The 18,157-nt window shown below is 43.9% G+C and overlaps 1 protein-coding gene across 5 annotated transcripts in view; it reads right to left on the reverse strand.

Annotated features, from left to right (window-relative positions):
• The window catches only part of tepsin (TEPSIN adaptor related protein complex 4 accessory protein), a 50,463-nt gene that overhangs the window by 13,540 nt on the left and 18,766 nt on the right, over positions 1 to 18,157 (reverse strand). For 3 of the 5 annotated variants that reach the window (XM_085963632.1, XM_085963631.1, XM_085963630.1), the window contains exons 3-6: positions 18,028 to 18,119; positions 14,077 to 14,170; positions 9,907 to 9,974; positions 9,621 to 9,705 (exon numbers count right to left, since the gene is read on the reverse strand). In XM_085963632.1, the coding sequence (XP_085819758.1) occupies positions 9,621 to 9,705; positions 9,907 to 9,974; positions 14,077 to 14,170; positions 18,028 to 18,119 (339 nt within the window). Of the gene's footprint in view, positions 1 to 7,112; positions 7,276 to 9,620; positions 9,706 to 9,906; positions 9,975 to 14,076; positions 14,171 to 18,027; positions 18,120 to 18,157 lie in introns of those variants that run through there. The other 2 variants (XM_085963633.1, XM_085963635.1) reach the window with 2 other exon arrangements.

Consider the following 18,157-nt stretch of genomic DNA (forward strand, 5'->3'; position numbering starts at 1 on the left):
ACCTCCCCCTTAACAGGGGGAGGAAGGCCTGCAGTACCGCAGCGTGCCGTGCCGCAGCATGTGGCGCTGCGGCATATTGCGCTGCGATAATCAGTTTCAGCGCCCTAAGAGGGACGTGGAGCGCCTCGAGCCTCGCCCCGTCTCCCTCGAGGGGCACTGAAACTGAATTTCTGGTGATCGGTATCACTCCGATCGCTGCGCTAAATCCTGCGCTCAGCCGACTTTTGCGCCACAACCCAATTTCTAGGCCTATGACTCTATGGCCTAGAAATTCAGTTGGTTGTGCCAGCGATTAGCGCCTAAAGAGCCTGAGAATTGGGGCGTTACCCAATGTTCGGGCGGGCGCAATGAAGATAGCGACACCTCCCATATTGACTATACATTTAACGCCTGCGCTAAGTGTTAGCGCGCGCCCGTGTGCGCAGGCAGATCATGACGTCATTTCAGTGTGCAACGCCTTTTAGGCGCCCCTGACCGGATATTCGGTGGCGCCCGGAACCTTTGCGCCTAGCGCTATTAGTGACAGTTCGATGGAACGTTACCAGGCCCTTCGCGGAGTCGGGGGGCGCTATTTAAAGGGGACAGCGCTAGTATAAAAGCTGCAGCCACTTGGCCTGTTCATTGTGATCGTTGCTGGAGAGAGTTGGTGAGCTACTGTGGGGCAGATTTTTTTGAATTTAGCCTTAGAATACTTGGGACCTTCAGACCTGTCCGGAGCAGTTGGAGCGCTAAACCTAACAGCGTTTTGACCGACTGGCATTGGAATGGGAGCTGCTTTGGAGGGCCACGTCCTCATGGCCGGACACTGTGAAGGGGCAGAGAGACGGCGGGAGAGAGGGCCGGGATTGGCCAGAAGGAGATGGGGCAATGGAGGTCGGCCAATCCGAGGGTACGCTGCGAAGGTATTCAGGCAGCAGGTGTCATACCTTGACATGTCGGAGGAGCAGTGTGTGCGAAGGCTCCGATTCGGTAAGGAGGTTGTAACTGAGCTGTGCCACCTGCTTGCTGAGGATCTGCAGCCGCGTCTACGGTGCAGGACCTCTCTGTCGGTGGCCGTTAAAGTGACTGTTGCCCTCAATTTCTATGCCAGCAGATCCTTTCAGTCAGCCACTGGGGACATTGCGAATATCTCTCAGTTTGCAGTCCATTGTTGCATCCGGCAAGTGACAGCTGCCCTTTATAGAAGAAGGCGTCAATTCATCACCTTCCCTCTGATCCTGGAGAAGCAGGCGGAGCGCGCGCAGGGCTTCGCTGTCATTGCGGACTTCCCCATGGTGCAGGGGGCGATTGATTGCACACACGTGGCTTTGCGGGCGGCATTACTGAATGCTGAGGACTTCCGCAACTGCAAGGGGTTCCACTTCCTCAATGTGCAGCTGGTCTGTGACCACCGCCAAATGATCATGGCAGTCAACGCCCAATTCCCAGGGAGCAGCCACGATGCCTTCATCCTGCGGCAGACCTCAGTTTGTGACCTTTTTGAGGGGCCGGCTCGCCCACGAGGCTGGCTTCTTGGGGACAAGGGCTATCCTCACTGCCCATGGCTCATGACACCACTCCGTTTGGCCGCCACCCCAGCAGAAGAGCTGTACAACAGCAGCCATCAGGCGACCAGGAACATTGTGGAGCACACTATTGGTGTGCTCAAACAGCGTTTCCGCTGTCTAGACCATTTGGGGGGAGCCCTGCAGTACTCGCCGGAGCAAGTGGGTCACATCGTCGTCGTCTGCTGCATGCTCCACAACTTGGCGATTCGACGCACCCAGCCAATGCCAACTGTCCCTCAAGGTCCAGCAGAGCAGGTGGACGAGGAGGAGGAGGACGAGCAGGCGGACAAGGAGGAGGAGGAGGAGCATGCGGATGAGGAGGAGGAGGAGGAGGAGGAAGATGGGACTGTTGTGTATGTAACCTGTTCCACCTTAAGAGAGCTTAAGCCTGTTCCACCTTAAGAGATGTACTACTTTCTCAGGCTGCTGTAGACGTAATACCGGGGGTGAACACACCGGTATATAAGCACTGTGCAGTAATCTTGTATTCAGTATAGTCCCTACCTCCAACCAGTAAAGACCTGTTTTTATTGTTACTCATTAGTCTGTGTCTTAATTAACTAAATAATTCACAGACTTAACACTGGCGACGAGTCAGGTTCTTACCCTGCAGCAGTTATTCCACGGCGGTTGAAGAGAGGTTTCAAACCTCACCACTCACCACCCCACTGGAAGCGACAGGCATTAGGACCCTGAAGCCTCCATCAGCTTGTGAACCGGAGTAGAAGACAGGGCTGGGGAAGACAGAGGTACAGGGCGATAGCGATCGGCAGATAAGGGCCGGGCCGCTTTCAAATCGATCGCATCTGCGATAAGGGCGCGAGAGCCGCTTCGAGCGGGAGGCGTTTCAAGCCAGCGATCGCACTCCAGATAAGGGCCGAGAGCCGCTTCGGTCGGGAGCCGCTTCGCGATCAGCGATCGCATAAAAGATAAGGGCCGCACTCGGGCTTACAGACAGCGTCGGGGGACGGGTGAAGACCGCCAAGCGCGGGAAAACCGCCATTTTGTGGGCGGAGGACGACGGCAAGCCGCCATCTTTGATAACAAGTAAAGAAAATAAAATCTGAGAAATTGCAAATCTACAATGCCTAAACACGGGAATATTAGCACCTTTGATAGTGACCTCGAAGATTGGGCCATATATGTTGAAAGAGTAAAAAATTATTGTAAGGCCAATAAAATTCGTGACCAAGATAAAGCTCTAACATTATTAAATTTAATGGGTGCGAAGACATACGGGCAATTGAAACACCTGTTATCACCAGATGAACCGGCGGATAAGACGTTCGATGAGATTGTTACTGTCCTGAAAGATCATCTAAACCCCATGCCGCTGATGCTAGCAGAACGATTTAAATTTTACGACAGAAGGCAGCTACAGCATGAAAGCAATGCTGAATATTTGCTGGAATTGCGTAAATTAGTGAAATATTGCCAGTTTGGAACGGGACTGACAGATGCACTACGAGACAAATTTGTGTGTGGTTTATTTAAACAGGATACACAAAAGCGACTGCTCGAGGAGAATGAGCTGACGCTTGAGAAGGCAGTCACTATGGCAGCAGCACACAAAGCCGCAGCGAGAGGCACGGCAGTAATGCAGCTACGGTCACCGGAGCTCAGTGCACACAAATTGGGTGTGAGTTCTGTTAAATGTTATCATTGTGGAAAGACAACGCATGATCAGAACCAGTGTTGGTTTAAAAACCAAGAATGCAGAACATGTGGTAAGCTTGGACATATAGCTAGAGTATGCAGGTCAGGGAAGAAGACCAGCAACAAGAAGTCACCGCAAGGGAAATACGCAAAAGTACACAAGGTGGCCGAACAGGAGTCCGATTCAGACGCTAGCAGTAATGAACTGGCTGGCTTAAGGAGTATTGAACTGGCTAGCTTAAGGGTACTCAACGTTGGTAAGGGTGCAGACCTCCAGACAATTTGGGTTACTCTTCAGATAGAAGGAGTCCAAGTAAAAATGGAATTGGACACTGGATCGGCATTGTCGGTCATGAATAAGAAAGATTACAGAAGGTTATTCCAACATATTCCCCTACAGGGTACGGAGATTATATTGACAACCTACACGGGGCAGAGAGTGTACCCCATCGGGACAATAAAGGTTGCAGTGGCCAACAAGGGCGAAGGAAGTCAAATAATGGACTTATATGTGCTACCGGAGGGAGGTCCACCACTACTAGGCCGGGAGTGGTTTAGAAACATAAATATGGACTGGCATTCGCTAAAAGCCATAAAGAGTGAGAACTCGGTGCAGATAATCAGCCCAGACTCTAGAACTGATGATGGTAAGACCAACCCATGTGCAAAAGACAAAGTTTCAGCACAGAATTCCACTGAGCAACAACAACATAGTTTAACAGAGAATTCTGAGTCTGTCAAGTCTACTGATATGCACATTTTTGAGGGACACTGGGCTCGAACTCAACTCCATTTCAAACTACAACAGCAATTAGAACAAATGATTCGCCGTTTTGAGCAAGAGATGAATGAAATAAAAAAGTTCTTTGTTACAGAGTGGGAGAATCTGGAAAGGCAACAGAAGCAACTGATGGAGAAAATGGAGCAGGAGCACACCAACCATCTGCGCGAGGAGGCCGAACGAATCAAAGCTGATTCAGGTTCTGAAGGTGCGTGCCATAATCTGGTGTCAGAAGAGTTAACGGTCAGCCAACTCCTTCATATGCTGAGGGACAAGACTCTGAAATGGGAAAAACTTGAACACGAGCTGCGATCTTCAAAGGAAAAGGGTTCGGAGCTCTCAAAAGTCATTGAGATGGCTGATGTGACGACACAGACTGAAACGACTGCAACAGAGCAGCCATTGGATGCCAAAAGTACGCTGACTCACGTCAATGTAGAACAACAGACCGCTGAAACAGCTGCTCCGGTAGAGGGATTGCATAGTCCGATCAATCAATCTCCAAAGGAAGTTGAAGTATTAAAATCACAAATGAGGTCACTAGTAAACGACTCGCTGAAAGCCCAGAAAAAGCTGGATGCAGAGGTACACATGAAGAAGTCTCTTCAGGAAAGATGTCTGGATTTGGAACAAGAGCTGGCTAACGTCCAGCTGGGTATGGAGGAAATAGACGACCCTCTCACTGGTCTAGCTCAGGACGACACCGAATATTACCATGACCTGGTGGACGACACCGAATATTACGATGTCCTGTCCTGCCCAGCTTGTAACTTCGACTCCCAAAGTGCAGAAATCATGGAGGAGCACCAAAAGTCTACGGAACATCGGGAGAAGCTGGCTCTACGACGGAAACAGGAGGAAGAGAAGGAGGAACTGCGCATGCAGCTGGCAGCTGTGGCAGCCGACAATGGAGCCCAGAGAGTCTCCAAGAAGCAGAAAAGGAAAAGTAAAAACAGAAGATGACCCATCTGAACCATTATCACCTCTACCAGATCACACACGTGGTCCCTCCGAACGGAGCCAAATCAGTTCGGAAGTTCAAGCTGTTAAATCCATGAAAGGACTATTGAATGAGTAACGTGAACCGACTACACCACAGAGATTGAATCTGTGAACTGTTTTCCGCAGAGACTGAATCTGTGATATGTTACGTTAAACATGAAGTTATATATGTATATATGTTATTACGTTATGTTAAATGGGGGGATGACTATAAAGCTAAGAAGGGAGGAGTGTTGTGTATGTAACCTGTTCCACCTTAAGAGAGCTTAAGCCTGTTCCACCTTAAGAGATGTACTACTTTCTCAGGCTGCTGTACACGTAATACCGGGGGTGAACACACCGGTATATAAGCACTGTGCAGTAATCTTGTATTCAGTATAGTCCCTACCTCCAACCAGTAAAGACCTGTTTTTATTGTTACTCATTAGTCTGTGTCTTAATTAACTAAATAATTCACAGACTTAACAGGGACGGCTCCTGAAAGTGGAAGGGCCATCCGTCAGAGGCTCATCAGGACTCGGTTCGAGGCCCCTCTGGCGGAATGATGGGTGAGATTCGTCCTGCGCACTTCAGATCTTTCAAAGCCTCTGAAGGCCAGCATGACTGTAAATAGTAATGTGTACCATTGCAAATTAAAACTTTTCTTTATTGTCAAAAAAGTCCTTCCTTCCAGCATAACAACGTCATGTCAACAGAAACCATAACTAACAAAATAACAGTTAACTTTTCGGCAAAGCCGCAAAACTAAACAAACCATTTCCAACAATCACAACAGGTGAGGCAGTCCTTGAATTTGGCCAAAGAAACGTCTCAGCACCTCCCTCTACTGCTGGCCCCTTGATGGAGAGTGACTTCTCTTTCGCGGTCGGCCCCTTCCCTCCCTGCTGCTCCTACGTAATTGAACCCCAGTGGCGGGGTCAAGGCTGGGGGACGCCTGCTGACTGTGTGGAAGCGCAGAAGCCCCTGAGGGACGGCCTGGACGACCTCTGGTCTTGGAGGGTGCGGACGCAGGCTGCTTGATCTGAGCATGGCTGGAAGCAGTGTGCCCTGCAGGTGGTGGCAGCTGCACTGCAGACGTACCAGCGGTGGCATGAGCAATGGTCACCTGCCGAGAGAGGACACCTGCACCATGGTCGGACGACACACTGGCTCTCTGAGGGGACCGGTTCGGCTCATCCGCCACAATCGACTGCTCCACTGATTCCTGGCCTTGTATGGTACTGGAAGGGCCCGGGGTGATCCTAGCTGGTGCAGATAGGGTGGCTGCAGTGAGAGTTCGCGTTGCCTCAATCTGGGTGTGGACGAGGCCAGCAAGTGACTGCGTGGCAGCAGTGAGGACCTGTGTGGCAGGTGCCAGTGCTTCGGAGAAGCCCTGGACAGTTCTTTCCATTGCTTCGGACAAGGCCGGAGCAGTCCGTTCCACTGCCTCGGACAAGCCCTGGACAGACCTTTCCAGGGCTTGTCTGAAGGTCTGAACAGTCCTTTCCATAGCAGCCTCGAAGCCCTGGACAGTCCTCTCCATTGCTGCCCCGAAGCCCTGGACAGTCCTCTCCATTGCTGCTCCAAAGTCCAACACACTCTTTGCCAGTGTTTCTATCGACTGAGGCATCCTCCCCACTGCAGCCATCAGCTCAGTGTGCCTGAGCCGGGCCTGGGTGCTCATTTCAGCCAGGCTACGCACCTCCTCTGCACTCTGTGCAGCAGTCATCACTCCCTGCCTTGCCCTCCGGGGAGCCGGTGGCCGAACTTGCCTACCCCCCTCGCGTTGCTGCAGGCCGCTTGTTCCGGCAACTGGCTCATCATCAGAGCACCCCCCCTCCCCTCCAGGGAACTACTATCCCCAGTCTGCAGATGTGTAGGCACCCCTGAGGTTGGAACGGATGCTCCGGCTTCCTCCTGATCCTCGCCTCCGGAGGCACTGGTACTGGCAGCTTCAGGGCGCAGATCCTGAGTTGGTGATGCAGCATCTGAAAGCAGGGAGGTGGAAGAGTGGCTTTAGCAAAAGGACAGGTTGGCGGCAAGGCATGCCAGATTGCGGCAAGGCTCTGACATAGCTCCACAGTGAGAAAGCATGCTGGCGGGGGGACCAAGTGGAAGGAGACAGCTGAAAAAGGTGAGAGCCTTACCCTCGCTGTCGACAATGGGGTCGGCAGCTGCAGTGGTAACAGGACCACTCAGACGTCCTCCAAGAATCTGGTGCACTCTCTCCTCGAGATCCGTGAGAGTGACCACTTGTGGAGGTCTGCCACCGGTTCGACGCTGGTCCTTGCGGATCGTCGCCAGCTTGGACTGCAGGGGAAAGAAGGGGAAGTTCTGTTACATGATGCCCTGAGTGATCATCTCATGCCCTCCATGGTGCAAGAGCCCTTACATGATGTCTTGAGAGATCATCTCATGCCCCCCATGGTGCAAGAGCCCTTACATGATGTCTTGAGAGATCATCTCATGCCCCCCATGGTGCAAGAGCCCTTACATGATGCCTTGAGAGATCATCTCATGCCCCCCATGGTGCAAGAGCCCTTACATGATGCCTTGAGTCAAATGTCCATGTGTGTGCCCAGAAAGGGCCATGGGTGCTTGCTGCCAGATGGCCATTGGGGCATCATGGCAACAGGGTGCGCGAAGTCAGGTGCAGATGGAGGGAATCAGAAGTTTGCATAAACAACACTCACCCTAATGACCCGAGTGAGGTCGTTGAATTTCTTCCTGCATTGAACAGGGCTCCTGGTCGCCATGCTGCTGGAGTTGACCCTCTGACAAACATCCCTCCAAGTTCGGCGGTACTCCTTTTGATTCGGCCTCCTGCCATTGTCAGGATACAGAACATCTCGACGGCGCTCCACTGCGGACACCAACTGGTCCAGAGCCTCAGTGCTGAAGCGCTCTGCTCTCTGTCTCACCTTCTCCATCCTGACCAAGTTTTTTGCGCCAGAGAAGGGCGAGCGCTGATTCTGAGGCCTACAGGGCGTTGTGTGTGGAAGCTGAGGCTGACTGACCCACTCCTTTAAGAGCCGGCCGGCGCCTGGAAGTCTCGTGGTTATCGGTAATTGAGATCACCTGTGCTGCGCCCGTCCGCGCCGATATTGGGTAGCGCCGGAAGTTTTGCGCCTTAGGAGGCCCGTGCAACATCTGAATTCGCGCCTCAATCCCCTTTGGGGGCGATGCAACCCAATATCGTGCCAGGCGGCGATAAGTTTCGTCTGGCTATAAACTTTGCGCAGCGCCAGTTCTAACGCCTCAAGCGGGGCTATACCCAATTTCTAGGCCATATGACTCTAAACAATTTAAAGTTTAAGCACCAACATCTAAACTCCGACATTCAGTTTAAATTAGGATGAGTGAATGAATTAGAATGAAACAAATTTGGAAACTGTTAAGTTTCTGATTTGGTTTGGTCTGAGATCTTTCATTCTGAAATCATGCCAGATTTGCCCTGTATAAACAAATACATAAAGTGTAACCAGTTGTCTGGAATTCCATAATCTCCAGTGTTTAAGATAAAATATAAAATAACACTGGTAGATTTCTTATGGTCTTGCTCATAAACAAAAAGGAAAATAAAATGTATGTCTTGCTTTCTTTCTGTAACGATCTCTCTGCTTGTCTCCCATTCTAATTCTTTCTGTCTCTTTTAGTCTCCGTTCTTCCAGTCTCTAATGTTACAGAAAAAGACAACTGGGTTTTGTAACGTACAGCTCATTACAACTCTCACCAGCTTTTCTCCACATTAGAACAGTCTCTTGGGGGGAAAAAAGTCCTGAGACAATAGTCCAGCCTTCTTGTGCCTGTTGGTAACAGAATGCTTTCTCAAGTTGTATCCCTCAGGTAGGGAGTTTCACAGGAAATGCATGAGCCACTGGCTCAAGGAGCTCTTTTGTCTGAACAACCTTCAGAATCCAGCAACAACAAAAGAATCTACAGGTGGACCCTGCTTTTGTCAGTTTAATTTCTTTGAAAAAAATTCCCTAACTTGAAAGATATTACGTAACAAAAGTACAACGGAATAACATTTCCTAGCTTTTGGATATTCCACAGTACTTTTACAGTTGTGAGTTAGTCAGTGTTTTAACATGGAAACAAAACTAAACCACAACTGAATCTGTGCAGTTCTAAAATGATGAAATTCACATAAACAATCCCCAATTTGGAATTCAATGGCTGGGACCAATTTACTGAGTCCCAATACATCAAAACACAGCAACTTGACATTTACATTTAGTACATTAACCTAATTAACTAAGCCAGTTTCCCCAAGAACAAAAGAAAGCAAACCTCTTTGAAGACAACAGACATCTTTTCCTAACCTTTATCTGTAAAAATATTGCGGCTATTTAGAAAAATTATTTTTGCGGATATTGCTGCAAATTGACAAAAAAGAGGCTAATTTATTTCTAAAATTATACATATCTAGATGTCCCATAAGACCCCTTGCCTCAGAATAACTAATTCCCCCTGCTGGTGCTACAAAGCATTTAGACTGTGGACTTCGGCAAGATGGCTACCATTAATATTCCACAATTAGCTGCCTGGAGATACTGAGAGAGCATTATTTCAATATATGAATCTGAAGGATGAATTACAAAATTATTTGGGACATTTCAAATCTTACCAAAGTTATGAACAACAAGCTTTACCTGTCTGTGGCTGTGATTTGGAAGGTGACAAAGTGCAAGAAGCTTGATATGGCAAAGCATCCGAGAATAACAAATTTGCTAAATCCTGCCAAGAGAAAAGGAGACATTAATCACTGGGCTCAGGGACTCCATGACCCCTTTGCTGAGCATCTTTCAAAACATGCACTTAAATTAGATTAATCAGCATCCACAGAACTGATATTCTATAAATTTCAAACACTAGTCATTTGAAAGCCTTTAAATGACTGGTAAACTACATTGATCCTAGCCTTAAGAATGTAAATACCTCTGCAGTTGTTCGCACTCTCTGGTATAGGGCATTTCCGTGAAGCAGATCTGGAGGCCCACTAAAAACTAGCAGGAAAAAACAATCTAATTAATAATTAGAAGCTACACAATAGAGAACAGTCAGAGGCATAAAATTTATTCCAAGAATGAGAAAAAACATTTAAATGACAACAGTGATAAGTGAGCTATCGTGACCAAAATAACCACTCTATTACACTTTTCTTTTGTGTTTCAACTCATAACACAATTAAAAAATTAGACACATAAATTAGCATGATATTTAATAAAGAACTAATTTTAGATATATGAAAAAACCTACAATGAACACAGCCAGATAAGGAAAAGGGTATTGCTGTGCAGGGTTGTAAAATGGAAGCCTGAAATAAGCTTGAGCACCAAGATACTCAAATCATCACTTAAAACAAATGCAGGAGGCTATTCTGAGCCTGTCTCTTTAGTAAGATCTGACTGTAAAGGTAAAATTTCAATACAATGGCAGAATATCTTTCACAATGTTAAGAATAGGAGGAAAGTTTCTATTAGTAACAAAATAAGTAATCCTTATTGAAAGTTTTTAATTGGAATTCTTACTCAAATATTCTCTGACAGCCATATGGAAGAAGAAAAAAAAACAATAAATAGACACATTATCGCACTTAAGAAATTTCAGTCTGGCAATACCTTTCCTTTGACTTTTCTATTTTTTGTTAAAATATCAATGTACTGTAATATAGGCAGGGTTTCCCACTTATTGAGGTTTTCCTTCTTCATTTCTCAAAGCTAAATATCTTTTTTGATCTTTTCATTATTTTGATTCTCTTCTGAAAGTTTATTTTGTTTAATGCCTTTGTGTGTTGCAAAAAATTATCCGAGTAAGATTTTGATTATCATTACTCCTGGCATTTAGCTGCCTTGTCCTATGCTTTAGTTTAACCCAATATCTATCTGTTGGATAATTGCTTTAGTTTTACCCAATACCAATCTGTTGGCTAATTTTACTCAGTACTTTCTTTAATCCTTCATTCGTATTCACTAAGGCTTTGAAATGACACTGTGGGATAATAGTGTGCCAACACTTGAAGCATCTGTCTAGAATTGTTTTAATCTGCCAGTTTAGCAGTAGAGTTAATCTGAAATAAATGGGTTAATGCCTCCTCCGGAATAGTGGAGAGAGGAATTTCAGGCAACTTGTTAAGCAGTCAGGTACTAGTATACAACAGTGGAATTTTAGACGTTAAACCGCTCACATTATTCCAGTTCTTTACATGACTTTTCATTCCTTTGTCTGATCTATTACCTACGAGTTTATCTTCAAGGTTCACATCTACTGATTTCAGCTTTTTTAAATATAGTTTTGCTTGCCTATTCTTCTCTTCAGCTTGTCTTTTGATAATGACGTGTTTAAAATCCCCCTTTCTAGGCTGTACTCTCTGTATCCTCCCAAGGTTCCTCTCTAACTAATCGCAATGGATTTAACTTTTTTTAAATCCTTCCACATTCTCCTCTTATGCTACATGATTTCTCCTGGCATCCTTTGACAGTCATGGTCTCACTCGATATAGCACTATTGGTTGCTGCAAGCCCTAATGTGACGATGATATAAATGTCTTTTTACATATTTTTTTACAAGACATTTTGGGCTCCTTGTTTAATCTGGCAATATAGTTGAGCTGCTTTGTACCACAATGAAGCAGTCACAACTGATGTAATTATGACCTCATGCACAAATCATTGTTATTCAAAGATCGAATTTATCAAAGCTGTGAAATGAAGACAGGCATGTTTCATGGTGTAATAATCTGTGTTCTATTGCACAAATTACAAAATCAGTATAATGCTAAAGCAAGGACACCAAAATTTCATGGAGTGGGAATGTGCCACTCCCTGAGGCATCTCTGAAGACACAAGATAAATCTAAATCTTCTTTGCATTTTTAGCAATGCTAAAGGAAGCCTTGATGGTGATTTCTATGGAATATCTTCACTCAGCCGGACATTAAATTAATTTGACTGCTGAAATCTGGAAATATTTCATTTTCTGTGAAGTTACAACTTTTGCCTGTGGAAAAAAAAACCTTTCGTTGACCCCCTTTTCCACTTCTAATTGCAGTTAATCATTTTAATTGGACAACTGATAGTTGGAAAAGGTTTGATTTTTCAGCAGACATTTGCATAGCATATCGGGTACGCTGCTCATCAGCACTAAGAGCTAAACAATCGCTGAACAGTTTTGCACCTATTAAAACATAATCTCACAGACCCAATTTTTCTCAGACATAAACGTACTTTAAAATCGTTTATTTCGTACATTTCACTCTTAGAATAACTGCAGCAAAATCACATTTTTTTAGTCGTAAATCCTGGGAGCTGAATAAATGACACATAACACAGTTTAACTGTATTAGGTTCATTATGTGAGGCTCCTTTTACAAATGTAAAAGCAACATTGATTTTTCTTTAAATTTTTACATAACAGAAGTTAAGTGTGATAGAACACAAGGATACACAATAACCTGGCAACTTTCAGCACTGGGAGCATCCCAGCTGCTAAATCAAAGGCCACTTGTCTGCAACTGTCAACCTGAACAATGTATCAGTGATTCATATATTGGCAGAACCACCTACAGATATCCCAAGGTGGCTGCCAGACAGGTTTTGTTGTATTAAATTGTAGTTGGTCAAGAGAAGGGTTCTGACAAACTGAGCACCATTGTAAGATTCATAAAAGATAAGTGGTCTTATTCAGCCTCATGTGCTTTCACTGCCTGTGTCAGAACTGCTGCTAGGAAGTTAGATTTTAACAGGAGAAAATTGATTGGATCCATCTTATTTAATGTAATAAAAAATCAAAAGTATGCCAACTCAGTGTTGTAGTGCACTGAGTACCAACATACTCCACTGTACATGCTCCAAGCTCGTGATCTGAGCTTTGAGAAGATGCCAAGCTCAGACCAGCTGCTGTCCCACAGGGAGGAGAGTTTCACCCCAGGCTGTGCTCAAACATCTCTCAAAGCTTGGTGTCAGAGATCTGGTAGAGATCTTTCTGACAACTGCATTCAATTTAAACAAAAGAGGCCTACGTTGACTAATTTATAAAGTAGACTAGTGCATATGGTAAAAGAGTTGACTTGATCTGTAAGATAAGGCTGAAAGATGCTTGAGGGGTTCTGATGAAACAAAATTAGCGTGGTTTGCGCAAACATAAAAACTCACAAGACTGAGTTAAATCTTTCAGTTATACCCCACTTTTAATTTACTGCCTATATAGTACTATATTATTTTTCCATTTACAACTGGTTACTGTGCTCTAATGTCTGGTACTGTGTGCCATGGTGGTCTTCTGAAGACAATGATAGATGAAGTCTTGTGTCAAGATGAGGCAGAACTGAATGAAAAATCTCAAAGTGTAGCTTTTCATATGGCAGGAACAGCCAGTGATATTGGAAATTTCACAGCTCACTCTGTACTTTAGTATAATTAACACTTAAAAAAAACTAGTTCCAGGACTACCTTCCCAATTAGATGGCAGTACGTTCCAGTCCAATTATGTACCTCACAACTGGTCACTAAGTAGTTCACTATAGCAAAATATTTCAATTGTCAAATAAATTAAATAACTTGGTCCATCTTATCCCACCACAGAATTAATTCCAATCAATCTAGTATGAAGACTTTACAGCCTGGGTCGTCCTTCCTATTAGGAGAGGCTGCTGGAAGGCAAGTTACCTCAATGAGATAAAAATCATCTTTTCAATAATCCAGAGAAAATAACTGACAGCAAATTGTACTGGTCGTTACTGACCTCCCAAACGAGAAGGTTATTATTTACAGGTTTCCCTGCATTTACTGCATGGGAAGATGAATGTGTGGTGACAAGTACAAAATAGGCAATCATCATAGCTTACATTCAGTTTTTAGAAATTTAAATTGGAAATGTTGGGTGGAACTTTCAAATTTGGTGGGGTTGTGAAACAGGCGAAAGCAGGTTGGCCGCCCATTATACACTCTGCCCGATGTTGCTTGAAAATTTGGCGGGTTGTATAATAGGCGGCTGATCTGCTACCACCTGTTTTACGTACCAAAGTTGAAGGTACTGTTCTCTGTTTTGTTACAGACAATACAATGGGAGTTATGTTGTAACAGCTTACCAGTTTATTTTTAATTCCTACCTGTTACCTCCTGAATAAGGGTAGCATTCCTCCGAAGCTCCAGAGTAAACTGAGGTGAACCATGACTACATACATGCCGTAATATCTTGAGAACCTATCAATGAGCACAAAGATGGAGCAGACAGGTTTACTGCACTCTGAATATAAGCCAGTGCAGTGTCTGACACAGGTTTACTGCGCTCTGAATATAAGCCAGTGCAGTGTCTGACACAGGTTTACTGCACTCTGAATATAAGCCAGTGCAGTGTCTGACACAGGTTTACTGCGCTCTGAATATAAGCCAGTGCAGTGTCTGACACAGGTTTACTGCGCTCTGAATATAAGCCAGTGCAGTGTCTGACACAGGTTTACTGCACTCTGAATATAAGCCAGCGCAGTGTCTGACACAGGTTTACTGCACTCTGAATATAAGCCAGTGCAGTGTCTGACACAGGTTTACTGCACTCTGAATATAAGCCAGTGCAGTGTCTGACACAGGTTTACTGCACTCTGAATATAAGCCAGTGCAGTGTCTGACACAGGTTTACTGCACTCTGAATATAAGCCAGTGCAGTGTCTGACACAGGTTTACTGCACTCTGAATATAAGCCAGTGCAGTGTCTGACACAGGTTTACTGCGCTCTGAATATAAGCCAGTGTAGTGTCTGACACAGGTTTACTGCACTCTGAATATAAGCCAGCGCAGTGTCTGACACAGCACAATGGCACCTTTTGTCTATTTTTCTCCATGTAACTGAAGTTGACTAAAGCCAGCTAGAATATAACCTTTATATTCATGGATTAACACCCCGTCTGAATTTTATGCAAGCAGGCAAATTATGACACTTCTCAGACAGGTGGTGCACTATATTTGAGTCCTTACAGACCTTTTCCTTTATATTTCATAGCATTGTTTAGGGATTGAAATAAGGCAAGACTTTTACAATTGGTTCATTTACCAGCTGCTCCTCAATTGTATTTGTCAGGTAACCAAGGAATGAAATTCCAGAGAGTCTGTTGGAAATCAAGAATCCCATTTAGCTTTGCTTTTATTGGCAATTGTCTGTATATTTTCTTTGTTTCACAAAATGTGTATAACCCTTTTTTATTCTCAACTAGGTCTGCTATTTTTATTGGCAGTGCTTTATTATAAAATGGAACTAAAATTTACACCTTTTGTAAACCTCAAACCCAGTTGCTGCAATTATGTCATGTTATAAGTGATTTACTAGATTTTTAGATTGAAGTATCCATTTAAGACATACTATTCTATACTATTCAGGAGGGAAAGGGAAGAGGTGAGATAGGGCATATAAATGAAATATTCCTCACTCCATTGTCTACTTGCCCAAAGAGTGTAATATCCTGGGACAAGCAAGTTTGTATTCGTTGGCTTAAGAACAAACAAGTTGAGCATATTGTACAATTTAAAATCAACAGATAAATAAAATCAGGCAGAAGAAATGAGAATGTGGATTACGTATTAAGTGGCAATATGTTCAGATAACATAGCAGCAAAGAGATATGGGCGTTTTCGTAGATAGGTCGTTAGAACCATCAGTTCAGTGTTCACATATAAGTCTAATGAGGTGATGTTGAAGTTGTATCTGGCCTTGGTGAGGCCACACCTTGGTTACTGTGTTCCATTTTGATTTCCATACTATCGATCAGAAGTAGAATTACTGCAGGGAGTTCAGAAGAAGGACTACAAGGATGAGCTTAGAGGGCAGAGTCTTGCCGATAGATTGTCTACACAGATAATTAACTCTCTGGAGAAGAGGTGGAGCGGACTTGATAGAAGTCTTTAAGATTTACATAGGTAAGGAGAATTGGATCCAAGAAAGTTCTTTAATTGGACACAGGATTCGAGGATGAGAGGGCACAGTATAAAATTAAGGGAGTCAAAAAAATAGGAAATTTAGGCAACATTTCTTTTTAAGTAAAATGGTGATAGAATTGTGAAATATGTTACAAGGGTTTTATGGAAGAGAAAACCAAGGAAAGTTTTTTTTTAATGTTCTGAATTAATTCCTATTAGGAAAGAAGATACAGGGTTATTAGTCCTGGGATTTGGGTAAGGAAACTGATGGGTGGTTTGGAAGGGTAGGCTAGATGGTTTCCCAATACAGTCACTATATAAGAGACAAAAAATATCTATTAGCAGAGATACTCCCCATCATGACAAACAAAGAAAATGAGATAAACTCAATAAAACCACTTAGTAACATCCTGTATCCAACATCATTTTGCTTAAAACCAGAAGACTTTGCTAAATTGTTCCTACCCCTAGTTTAATGACAGCCACCAAAACTGAACAGTTATAGATACAAAAATAACAGACTACAAACGTGAGAAACACTTACACACATTCCCTCACTAAAACTGTTGGCAGAGAAAATTGTGAATGTCATTCAGAACAGAGGCAAAGTGTTATTTAAAAAATTACCAGTAAAAACCACTGAAGCAGTCTTAAAAGGGGAAACAAAATGAGGAAGGTTTTTTCTAAATAATCTTTGGGTTAATGGAACTTGTTTTAAATGGAAAACTGTCTCGCCATAATTCTGTTCAGTATTTTTAAACCTTGTTGAAGTTTTTATTATTCCTTTTGCAGCAATGATTGCAATGGTGTCCCCTTAGAAAGGAATGTAATCAGAAGCTGACTTAACCCTAGACTGCCTTGGGTTTGGGCAGGGTCTTGCCTTGTGTGTCCCCATTCACTGACTCTTAGCACTGCACTTGGAGAGATAGCTTCTTTCTAACTGGGCTGCTAGTTTTCATTGGAAGAAATCAATCACCCCACGATACAGAGGCTTGACTTTGTAAAATAGTACTTGTAACAAGTTATTTATAAAACTTACAATGAGGTTTCATTTGCCTTTGATATTAAAACCTGTTCATTGCAGACTACTTTGGTGCAAAATAAATAAATGACTTTGGTATATTGCATAGTCTTTTAGTGTTGTCTGGAACTCTCTGCACAGTGGCAAACACTTCTTGCATGGGCAGGACAGGATTTGTGTTTCAAACACTTCTTGCCGATTTAAGTTAATTATCTTCATTCCAGAAATTCCCAAGGACAAATTTTGGGAGCAATTTTAACTTTTGGCAAACATAGAAGATAGGAGCAGGAGTAGGCCATTTGGCCCCTCGAGCCTGCTCCGCCATTCAATGAGATCATGGCTGATCATCCAAACTTAGGACCCTGTCCCTGCCTTCTCCCCCATAGCCCTTGATCCCTTTAGCCTTAAGAAATATATCTAACTCCTTCTTGAATATATTTAATGAATTGGTGAATATATTTAATGAATTGGTGAAATTGGCAATGGTGTAAAATGAGCAATATCGGATCGGCCAGCCTTTATACGGTTATCCTTTCCATTGAAGACAATAGAAAAGAAAATTGGGTGGGGTGTGTATAATGGGTGGCTGATTCGATATTGCCCATTTTACACCATCAGCAAAAGTTAAAATTACCCCAAAAGAACTTTCAATAGATTATTCCTTACCAGATATGTAGAAAATACAACTAACAAAAAAAAAACAAGTTATAGGTTTCAGAGTGAAACACAAAATGACTGTCTTAGAAAGCAAACAATGATCAGTCCATTTTAAAATGATTTCCTCCCAATTTGTAAGCTATTTTCTCCACCACTTGATTCACCCTCAGTTTTCCAACCTTCTGTGTGCAAATGCTCCTCCAGTGTTCTGGCTGAGATCAGAAACTCACTATGACGGAAATCTCTGGGGAGACCATCATACGCACCCCCCACCGCCATCCTATTGAATGTCACATGATGTTGGTATACAATTGTGCTACATTACTAGTCACCAGTAGTCTTTTTTTTAAATAAATTAATTGATATGGAGATGATCAGACTTATTTTCCTGCTTTTTACAGAACTAAGAACGTTGCAATCATGCTGGATCTATACTGGGCAAAGAATATGTCAAGTCAAAAGGAGTGTCACCTACCTTCAGTTTGACATGACAGGAGTTGTTCTGTAATCGCTCCAGCAGGTACTCCAGTAGGCACTGAAAAGTTCCCACAGACTCGTGAGAAATTTCTGTAGTTCCACTCAGTTATGGAAATGACGCCAAGGCA

The sequence above is a fragment of the Somniosus microcephalus genome, chromosome 21 (genome assembly GCF_052327205.1).
Source record: "Somniosus microcephalus isolate GS21.2 chromosome 21, FLI_Smic_1.0, whole genome shotgun sequence".
In the NCBI taxonomy this organism is placed as follows: domain Eukaryota; kingdom Metazoa; phylum Chordata; class Chondrichthyes; order Squaliformes; family Somniosidae; genus Somniosus; species Somniosus microcephalus.